This window comes from Hyperoodon ampullatus (assembly GCF_949752795.1).
Source record: "Hyperoodon ampullatus genome assembly, chromosome: 5".
Taxonomy (NCBI): domain Eukaryota; kingdom Metazoa; phylum Chordata; class Mammalia; order Artiodactyla; family Ziphiidae; genus Hyperoodon; species Hyperoodon ampullatus.
In genome coordinates, this window is record NC_136918.1 from 87,879,779 (window position 1) to 87,891,832 (window position 12,054).

The following is a 12,054-nucleotide window of genomic DNA, read 5'->3' on the forward strand; positions in this document are numbered from 1 at the left end:
GATTTTGGGCAAAGGCTTAATTCTATCACTATGTAAATCAGACTAGTAGTTCAGTATTTCCTTTTAAAATAAGCAATTTTAGATCTTCCTAATGATACAAGGACTTCACAATCAGTATTTTCCAGCTACTTGAACCATAGTGCCTGAATGAGTTCTGTCAAATAGCATAGCTACAACCTAACATGTCTTTCAAAGTCAACCCAAATAGAAAGACACTAATTTACATTCAGTGTAAGCTGGTTAAAATTGCTTTAGAAGTATTTGTTTACTTACCTTAGTGCTCCTTTCTTCCCAGTTAAATTATAAGCCCCTTGAGTGTTGGTGAATGCCTTATTCATCTTTATTTTCTTTATAATGCCTAGCACAATGCCTTACATAGATAAGTCTTGCATTGAACATGTTAGATTAATTAACTATATTTACATTTTTTTTCTAAAAATGCAGATTCTGGAATTGCTTATCATTTGTTGCTTTTCTTATGGTGTTCACTTTCACTGGACTTCTAATTCCTGCACATACATATTTATATATATCATTTTCTGATATATATTATTCATTAAATATCTGCTTAACACTTATTGTTTTCAGGTAAGAAAGTCATTTGAATATTCTATTTATAAGACATTGACTAAGCCTGAAGACATTCTTTAAATGACAGAAATGTTTCATTCCTTAGAATGAAAAATTCACTCAAACTTTCCAAGGAATCATCAGCAAATTAGCACTCAGTGTTTTATTCAATTTTTAACTACATTTCAAAGCAATGAAAGCATGTTGTAAAATTTTTGAAAATTAGAAAAAAGAAAAAAATTTCTCATAATCTTACTACCTAGAGGCAACCACTACTAACGTTTCATATATTTCCTCCAGTGTTTTTTATTGTTTTTTATTCTATGAGGTTTCATGAAGTTAACACCTATCATAAATAAAAATGTTATCTTGCTTTGTTTGCTTAATATTATATAACAAATAACTTACTCTTAATAAAGTGTAGCTGGAAATTGCTTTTTAAAAATCAGGGAGGGACAAATTAGGAGACTGGGATTGATATATACATGCTACTATGAATAAAATAGATAACTAATAAGGACCTACTATATAGCACAAGGAACTCTACTCAATGCTCTGTAATGGCTTATACGGGAAAAGAATCTAAAAAAGAGTTGATGTATGCATATGTATAACTGATTCACTTTGCTATACACCTGAAACTAGTACAGCATTGTAAATCAACTCTACTCCAATAAAAATTTTTAAAAAAGAAAGATAACCTTCTTTCCTCCTAAATTATTATTCACTATTATTTGATATCTGCTCTGTTCGGTGTTCTGACAATTCTGGCATTCTGCCATGTTATGTTATGCGATGTTATGTTGTTACTTTTAGGTAACATTTTTCTAGCTTTGATTCAAAAAAATTACAAATAAATTAAATGATCACATGTCTAATAAATAAATAAATAAAATCATATGGAAGTCCTCCTTGTAAATGTCTTTTTTTGCCTAAATAATTTTTGTAGCCCCCTTTCCAGTGTTACATAAGCAGTCTGCTTATGTAATTGAAAAGGAGATGACATAGAAGAGGAAAACCACCATAACAATTCTTTAATCTCCATCACCAAAATTGTTAACATTCTACTTCCATCTAGGAAGATTAGTTGGGACTCAACATCAAGTCAGCCAGTGCCAAGTAAATGGAAATTCGCCCCAAATTATCTGATACAGTTAGTGTAAAATATAAGAATGATCTGTGACTAAAAGAAGAAATAGAAATGAATTAACTGATACTGGGCAGATTCAGTAAGATTAAAATCTACTAAGAAAAAGAAAGAGATGACATTATTTTCTCTCGTATTTATTAGATTTGCTTTTATTTGTTTTTGAGATCTAGAATAGAGTATATCTACAAAATATCTCTAACACTTTCTTTTCCACCTGGAGAAGCACCACTCAAAGGTGATGTGGAATTACTCTACTACTTTCCTAAGAGAAAGAAAGAAAAAGAATAATACCATTCTCTTGGTATGGAATGCCCTTCCGCCTTCCTTTTGTGCCATACCAACAGAGTGTGAAAGATGGTTCATTTGTCTGAGAGTTGACAGTTCCACAGGGAATAGATTGGAATAGCATAGAATGGGATGGAAAGAAATTTCTATGACAAAAATAACTTTTAAAAATCTGTTTTGTCTTTTAGACTTCTGGTCTTTCTATTATTGAGCCCTCTTTTGTCTCGACTTGGTCATGGTTTCAGCTGGCGCTGGGCATTCATTATGGTCTGGAGTGAAATGAAAGGGACTCCTAATATAAACATGGCTCTTCTGCTTGCCTACTCTGAATATTCTCTTGGATCTGAGAGGGAGAAATCTCAAGTAAAGAAAGATGTGGTTTTTTATTAGAATATTTTATGAAAACTGTTTCTGTGTACTAAAATATGCTTTTGTAGTGAGATCGCTCAACCCCACTTGGAAAGTGGGAGTGATTTAGCTATGATGGTAAAACTAGGGAGGGGAAAAACAACTGGCAACTTTCCTCTTCTCCATTCTAGCTTAAGGATTCCTAAATCCCTTCATCATACTCCTAAAAGATAGGTTTATTGTACAAGTTAAGGGAATTAAAACTTATAAGTCATTTAAAATATTACCTGATACAGAGTATGCACTTAATAAATGTTTCTATTTTTATTTACTTCTAACACCTACTCAAGAAAAGCAGAAACCTACTTATAATTGGCTCTATTGCCTTCTGTAACTTTATGAGGCCACATTTAGTAATGCTAGGAACCAAAACATTTTGTTTATTAACGGAAGTTATCTCTAAGATAGAACCCCCAAACTCTGCCTAACAGAATATAATGGGTATGACTCTCCCTCTACCTCATCTCAAAATAAGATAATTTCAAGGAGCTCTTTAAGAAATTTTCTATGCAAACATCACAACACATCTAATACTTCCATCGTGGCTTTTTTTTTTTTTTTTTACATAAATTCCAAGAGTAAAGGGAACAGTGCAAAGGCCATTATTATGTATACTCCAAACATTAGAAAACTAAATATTCAAACACTGCTTTCTAAACCAAAGTAATATTACATGACCTCCTCCTTCTTTTTAACTTATCTCCACCTGCCTGAATAAAAATCAGCATCATCATCATACATCCTGACCAGTATAATGGTGAACGTTGCACATGGATATGGGTTCCGAAATTTTTAATTGGTTGCTATTTACTGTGTGACCATCCACAAGTTATTTAATTCCCACCACTTCACCCAAAGTGTCAGTTTCCTCACTCCAAAACAGATTTAGTAATAATACCAATGGTTTGCTAATAAATATTTAACAAGTAACTTTCTCAGAGAGAGGAAGACCCTAAGCTGTAGTGTTTGCCAGTTTCTGTTGTGTAATCACTGGCACCAACAGGAATATCAATCTGCTCATAAACTTCCTGAAAATTTAATGATCAGCTCTCACAAACTTGTATGAGCCAGGTCTATCTGGCTATCTCACTATCTCCAATGTCTCAAAGGGTTATTATGATAAATTGAAAATATACCTAAAATGCTTAACACATTGTTTAGCATATAGTAAATGTACAATAAATCTGAGCTATGATGATGATGTTGATGATGATGATGTTGCCATATAGACTTGCTTTCAAATAAAACTTTGGTAAATAAAATCGTTTGAGAGATGTCTCAGTAGTAGTTAACTAGTTGAGAAGAAAGAAGCACTCCTTACTTAATTTAATTTAGTTGAATCTTACAGCTAATTTATTAATACAAAGAGGCACTACAATGAAAGCTTAAAGTTTTAACTTAATCCTGTCTCTACTACTCACAAGTTCAATGACTGAACTGAATATGTTCCAAACAAGTACATAAAAATATGTGAAGCAAAAACTGAGAACTAAGAGGAAAAATAGACAAACTGTATTTGGAGACTTTAACACTCCTTTTTATAATTTGTTCAACAAAGTGTAGAACTAGATAAAAAACCAGCAAGGATATGGAAAAACTAAGCAACACCATCAACCAACAGGATCTAACTGACATTTATAGAATCATATCAACTGATACAGAAAAAGCACTTAACAAAAATCAATATCCATTTATGACAAAATCTTTCAAAAAATAGAAATAGAAGGGAATTTCCTAATGTTGGTAAAGAACAGCTACAAAAAAATTTACAGGTGGCATTATAATTAATAGTGAAAGACATTTTCACCCTATAATTGGGAAAAATCTAAGAATGTTTATTCTTACTCTTTTTATTAAACATCATGATGGAAGTTCTAGCTTGCTCCATAAGGCAAAAAATAAATAAAATAAAATAAAGGAAAAAAAACACATGAATATTGAAAAGGGAGAAATAAACTATCCTTATTTGCAGATAATATGATTATCTATATAGAAAATTCCAAGGGTCTTCAAAAAGAAGAGAACAAAAGGCCCTACTAGAACAAATAAATGAGTTCAGCATGGTCTCAGGATACAAGATAAGTATAAAAAATCAAGTATTTCTATATACTACCAATTGATACAAGGAAATGAAAATTAAAGATGCAATTCCACATACAATCATTCAAGAAATAAAAAACAAAGGAACTAAAATAACAAAAACAATTTTGAAAGAGAAGAAAAAATTGGAAGAATCAGTATACCCAATTTTAAGGCATTATTATAGTTATAGTCATGGAGATTAGATAGTATTGTCAGAGAGAGAGAGACACGTGGAACAGAACAGAGAACCCAGAAATAGATCCACACAAACATCCCCAACTATTTTTTGATAAAGGTGCAAAAGCAATTCAATAGAGGATGTCTTACAAATGGTGCTGAAGAATGGGTAATTCATAGGCAAAAAAAAAGAACATTGACTCTAAGTCTCACATCTTTTACAAAAATTAATTCATAATGGGTCACAGAATTAAACATGAAATGTAAAACTAGAAAACTCTTTTTTAATTTGGAATAAAATATTTGGGACCTAGCATAAGGCAAAGACAGCAAAAGCATAATCCATAAAAGAAAAAAAAAGAAGAAATTATACTTCATCAAAATTAAAAACTTTTAACAGTCCAATGGGCAGAATACAGGAAGAGACATTCCACAGAAGAGGATATACAGATGACAAACATAAAAAATGGTCAGCTTCATTAGCCACTAAGGACATGCAAGTTGAGACCACAAAAAGATATCTCTCTATTAGAAGGGCTAAAATGATATATGGTGATGAAACTAAATGTTGGTGAAGATGCAAAGAAGCTGGACCACTCATACATTATTAGTAGGAATATCAAATAGTAGAGTCACTCTGAAAAAGAATTGGGCAGTTACTTAAAAAAAATTACATACGCAAAGGAAGGGGCCCAAAGGGCCTGGGGTAGCATGGGTGCTTCTGGCCTGGACACATAGAGCTCCCATGCTAAGTCTGTCAAGGTCAAGGCTACAGCAACTCGACAAGACTTTCCACTATCCTCAAGTCAAGCAGTTATTGCTGGGAGCTTGGAGGTATCAAAAATTCGTGCCAGAAGACACACTGTGCCTGTCCCTTAAACATTTGCCTTTAAGGGCAGATTCAGGGCACTACACTCTCTTTATGAACCAGCCCATCTGGCAGCAGCCTGGTGAAGCTGCCTCCTCCACTCAGTCTCCTCCATCAGGAACCATTTTCTTCTTTGAACACCATCAGGGACACCTGCAGCAGGGGCAGGGGGCCCGGTCCAGCGAGAACCCAGGAACTCAGAGATTTCTCCTGATTATGTCCCAGAGTGACAAGGGGAGGACTAGAGCTGTGTGGCTGACAGGGTCTTGGTGCTCCAGCTGGGTGTCAGCCCTGAGCCTCTGAGGTGGGAGAGCCAAATTCAGGACATTGGTCCACCAGAGAACTCTCAGCTCCTCATAATATCAATCGGCGAGAGCTCTCCCAGAGATGTCCATCTCAATGCTAAGACTCAGCTCCACTCAACGACCAGCCAGCTCCAGTGCTGGACACCCCATGCCAAACAGCTTACAAGACAGGAACACAACCCCACCCATTAGCAGAGAGGCTGCCTAAAATCATAATAAGTTCACAGAAACCCCAAAACACACAACCAGACATAGTCCTGCCCAACAGAAAGACAAGATCCAGCCTCATCCATCAGAACACAGGCACCAGTCCCCTCCACCAGGAAGCCTACACAACCCAATGAACCAACCTTACCCACTGGGGGAAGACACCAAAAACAATGGGAACTACTAACCTGCAGCCTGCAAAAAGAAGACACCAAACACAGTAAGTTAAGCAAAATGAGAAGACAGAGAAATACACAGCAGATGAAGGAGCAAGGTAAAAACCCACCAGACCAAACAAATGAAGAGGAAATAGGCAGTCTATCTGAAAAAGAATTCAAACTAATGATAGTAAAGATGATCCAAAATATTGGAAATAGAATGGAGAAAATACAAGATACGTTTAAAAAGGACCTAAAAGAACTAAAGAGCAAACGAACAATGATGAACAACACAATAAATGAAATTAAAAATTCTCTAGAAGGAATCAATGACAGAATAACTGAGGCAGAAGAACAGATAAGTGACCTGGAAGATAAAATAGTGGAAATAATTACTGCACAACAGAAGAAAGAAAGAACAATGAAAAGAATTGAGGACAGTCTCAGAGACTTCTGGGACAACACTAAATGCACCAACATTCGAATTATAGGGGTCCCAGAAGAAGAGAAAAAGAGAGGGACTGAGAAAATATTTGAAAAGATTATAGTTGAAAACTTCCCTAATATGGGAAAGGAAATACAATCAATTCCAGGAAACGCAGAGTCCCATACAGGATAAAACCAAGGAGAAACATGCCAAGACACATACCAATCAAACTATCAAAAATTGAATACAAAGAAAAAATATTAAAAGCAGCAAGGGTAAAGCAACTATTAACATACAAGGGAATCCCCATAAGGGTAACAACTGATCTTTCAGCAGAAATTCTGCAAGCCTGTAGGGACTGGCAGGACATATTTAAAGTGCTGAAAGGGAAAAACTTACAACCAAGATTACTCTACTCAGCAAGGATCTCATTCAGATTTGACAGAGAAATTAAAACCTTTACAGACAAGCAAAAGCTAAGAGAATTCAGCACCACCAAACCAGCTTTACAACAAATAATAAAGGACCTTCTCTAGGCAGGAAACACAGAGAAGGGAAAAACCTGCAATAACAAACCCAAAGCAATTAAGAAAATTGTAATAGCAACACACACATTGATAATTACCTTAAATGTAAATGGATAAATGCTACAACCAAAAGACATAGACTGGCTGAATGGATACAAAAACAAGACCCATATATATGCTGTTTACAAAAGACCCACTTCAGACCTAGGGAAACATACAGTCTGAAAGTGAGGGGATGGAAAAAGATATTCCATGCAAATGGAAATCAGAAGAAAGCTGGAGCAGCAATTCTTGTATACGACAAAATAGACTTTAAAATAAAGACTATTACAAGAGACAAAGAAAGACACTATATAATGATAAAGGGTTCAATCCAAGAAGAAGATATAACAACTGTAATTATTTATGCACCCAATATAGGAGCACCTCAGTACATAAGGCAAATGCTAACAGCATTAAAAGGGGAAATTGACAGTAACATAATCATAGTAGGGGACTTTAACACCCCACTTTCACCAATGGACAGACCATCCAAAATGAAAATAAATGAGGAAACGCAAGCTTTAAATGATACATTAAACAAGATGGACTTAATTGATACTTACAGGACATACCATCCAAAAACAACAGAATACACCTTCTTCTCAATGGCGCATGGAATATTCTCCAGGATAGATCATATCTTGGGTGACAAATCAAGCCTTGGTAAATTTAAGAAAATTGAAATCATATCAAGTATATTTTCCAACCACAGCACTATGAGACTAGATATCAATTACAGAAAAAAAAATCTGTAAAAACTACAAACACATGGAGGCTAACCAATATGCTACTACATAACCAAGAGATCACTGAAGAAATCAAAGAGGAAATCAAAAAATACCTAGAAATAAATGACAATGAAAACACGACGACCCAAAACCTACGGGATGCAGCAAGAGCAGTTCTGAGAGGGAAGTTTATAGCAATACAATCCTACCTTAAGAAACAAGAAACACCTCAAATAAACAACCTAACCTTACACCTAAAGCAGTTAGAGAAAGAAGAACAAAAACCCCAAAGTTAGCAGAAGGAGGGAAATCATAAAGATCCAATCAGAAATAAATGAAAAAGAAATGAAGGAAACAATAGCAAAGATCAATAAAACTAAAAGCTGGTTCTTTGAGAAGATAAAGAAAACAGATAAACCATTAGCCAGACTCATCAAGAAAAAAAGGGAGAAGACTCAAATCAATAGAATTAGAAATGAAAAAGGGGAAGTCACAACTGACACTGCAGAAATACAAAAGATCATGAGAAATTACTACAAGCAACTCTATGCCAATAAAATGGACAACCTGGAGGAAATGGACAAATTCTTAGAAAACCACAACCTTCCGAGACTGAAGAAGGAAGAAATAGAAAATATAAACAGACCAATCAGAAGCACTGAAATTAAGACTGTGATTAAAAATCTTCCAACGAACAAAAGCCCAGGACCAGATGGCTTCACAGGCGAATACTATCAAACACTTAGAGAAGAGTTAAGACCTATCCTTCTCAAACTCTTCCAAAGTATAGCAGAGAGAGGAACACTCCCAAACTCATTCTATGAGGCCACCATCACCCTGATACCAAACCAGACAAAGATGTCACAAAGAAAGAAAACTACAGGGCAATATCACTGATGAACATAGACGAAAAAATCCTCAACAAAATACTAGCAAACAGAATCCAACAGCACATTAAAAGGATAATACACCATGATCAAGTGGGGTTTATCCCAGGATTGCAAGGATACTTCAATATATGCAAATCAATCAGTGTGATACACCATAATAACAAATTGAAGAATTAAAACCATATGATCATCTCAATAGATGCAGGAAAATCTTTTGACAAAATTCCACACCGATTTATGGTAAAAACCCTCCAGAAAGTGGGTATAGAAGGAACTTACCTCAACATAATAAAGGCCATATATGACAAACCCACAGCCAACATCATTCTCAATGGTGAAAATCTGAAACCATTTCCAGTAAGATCAGGAAAAAGGCAAGGTTGCCCACTCTCACCACTCTTATTCAACCTAGTTTTGGAAGTTTTAGCCACAGCAATCATAGATGAAAAAGAAATAAAAAGAATCTAAATTGGAAAAGAAGAAATAAAGCTGTCACTGTTTACAGATGACATGATACTATACATAGAGAATCCCAAAGATGCTACCAGAAAACTGCTAGAGCTAATCAATGAATTTGGTAAAGTAGCAGGATACAAAATTAATGCACATAAATCTGTTGCATTCCTATACACTACTGATGAAAAATCTGAAAGAGAATTTAAGGAAACACTCCCATTTACCATTGCAACAAAAAGAACAAAATACCTAGGAATAAACCTACCTAAGGAGACAAAAGACCTGTATGCAGAAAACTACAAGACACTGTTGAAAGTAATTAAAGATGATACAAACAAATGGAGAGATATTCCATGTTGCTGGATTTTTAAGAATCAACATTGTGAAAATGATTATCTACCCAAAGCAATCTACAGATTCAATGCAATCCTTATCAAACTCTCAATAGCATTTTTCACAGAACTAGAACAAAAAATTTCAAAATTTGTATGGAAACACAAAAGAACCTGAATAGCCAAAGCAATCTTGAGAAAGAAAAATGATCCTGGAGGTATCAGGCTCCCTGACTTCAGATGATGCTACAAAGCTACAGTAATCAAGACAGTATGGTACTGGCACAAAGACAGAAATATAGATCGATGGAACAGGATAGAAAGCCCAGAGATAAACCCACACACATATGGTCACCTTATCTTTGATAAAGGAGGCAAGAATATACAGTGGAGAAAAGACAGACTCTTAGTAAGTGGTGCAGGGAAAACTGGACAGCTACATGTAAAAGAATGAAATTAGAACACTCCCTAACACCATGCACAAAAATAAACTCAAAATGGATTAAAGACCTCTTATAAGGCCAGACACTATAAAACTCTTAGAGGAAAACATAGGCAGAAAATTCTATGACATAAATCACAGCAAGATCCTTTCTGACCCACCTCCTCGAGAAATGGAAATAAAAAGAAAAATAAACAAATGGGACCTAATGAAACTTCAAAGCTTTTGCACAGCAAAGGAAACCATAAACAAGACCAAAAGACAACCATCAGAATGGGAGAAAATATTTGCAAATGAAGCAACTGGCAAAGGATTAATCTCCAAAATATACAAGCAGCTCATGCAGCTCAATAACAAACAAACAAACAACCCAATCCAAAAATGGGCAGAAGACTTAGACATTTCTCCAAAGAAGATATACAGATTGCCAACAAACACATGTAAGGATGCTCAACATCATTAATTATTAGAGAACTGTAAATCAAAACTACAATGAGATATCATCTCACACCAGTCAGAATGGCCATCATTAAAAAATCTACAAACAATAAATGCTGGAGAGGCTGTGGAGAAAAGGGAACCTTCTTGCACTGTTGGTGGGAATGTAAATTGGTACAGCCACTATGGAGAACAGGATGGAGGTTCCTGGAAAAACTAAAAATAGAGCTACCATATGACCCAGCAATCCCACTACTGGGCATATACCTTGAGAAAACTATAATTCAAAAAGAGTCATTTACCACAATGTTCTTTGCAGCTCTATTTACAATAGCCAGGACATGGAAGCAACCTAAGTGTCCATTGGCAGATGAATGGCTAAAGAAGATGTGGCACATATATACAATGGAATATTACTCAGCCATAAAAAGAAACTAAATTGAGTTATTTGTAGTGAGGTGGATAGACCTAGAGTCTGTCATACAGAGTGAAGTTAAGTCAGAAAGAGAAAAACAAATACTGTATTGTAATGTATATATATGGAATTTAAAAAATGCTTCTGAAGAACCTAGGTGCAGGACAGGAATAAAGATGCAGACATAGAGAATGGACTTGAGGACACAGGGAGGTGGAAGTGTAAGCTGGGACGAAGTGAGACAGTGGCATGGACATATAGATACTACCAAATGTAAAATAGATAGCTAGCGGAGAGAAGCTGCATAGGGAGATCAACTCGGTGCTTTTTGACCACATGGACACGTGGGAGAAGATGCAAGAGGGAGGGGATATGTGGATATATGTATACATATAGCTGATTCACTTTGTTATACAGCAGAAGCTAACACAACACAGGGAAGCAATTTTACTCTAATGAAGATGTTAAAAAAATAAAATAAATAAAACGTTAAACCTTAAGAAAGAGCAAGAGAGGGAGACAGAGACAGACAGAAAGAGATAGGGAACAAATTACTGACATCCAGAATGAAAAAGAGAACATGACTACAAATTATACAGTTATTAAAGTAGTAATAAATAGAAATTATGCATAACTTTTTGTCAGAATAATTCAATACCTTAGATGAAAATGGTTAGACTCCTCAAAAACACAACTTACCCAAACCGACACAAAAGAAAATAGAAAACCTGAATAGCTCTATATCTGTTAAAGAAATTGGGTATATAAATTAAAACTGTCTCACAAACTAGAAGCCCAGGTGGCTTGACTGATAAATTCTGCCAAACATTTAAGGAATAAATGATAACAATTCTACATAAACTCACTCATAAAATAGAAAATGATGAAACACTTTCTTATTTTATGTGGCCAGCCCACTCTGATACTAAACCCCCATAAAGATAATTACAAACAAACAAAACCATTAATTAAACATGATGCAAATATTCTTAGAAAATATGTAGCCAATTAATTTTAAATATATAAAAAGTATGATATTATGATCAAATAGACTTTATCCAAAAAATATGTCCAGAAATATTAGTTTAACATTCAAAAAACTATTTGTGGAATCTAAAAAAACTGAGCTCCTAGAAACAGAGAACAT

At 34.8% G+C, this 12,054-nt stretch overlaps 1 protein-coding gene across 1 annotated transcript in view; it reads left to right on the forward strand.

The window, feature by feature from the left end:
- SLC9C1 (solute carrier family 9 member C1) overlaps positions 1 to 12,054 on the forward strand; it is a gene marked incomplete at its 3' end in the record, with an annotated part of 96,588 nt that overhangs the window by 28,734 nt on the left and 55,800 nt on the right. Inside the window, exons 8-9 of the mRNA XM_079705265.1 lie at positions 445 to 588; positions 2,194 to 2,368. Coding sequence (XP_079561391.1) covers positions 445 to 588; positions 2,194 to 2,368 — 319 coding nt within the window. The remainder of the gene's footprint in view (positions 1 to 444; positions 589 to 2,193; positions 2,369 to 12,054) is intronic.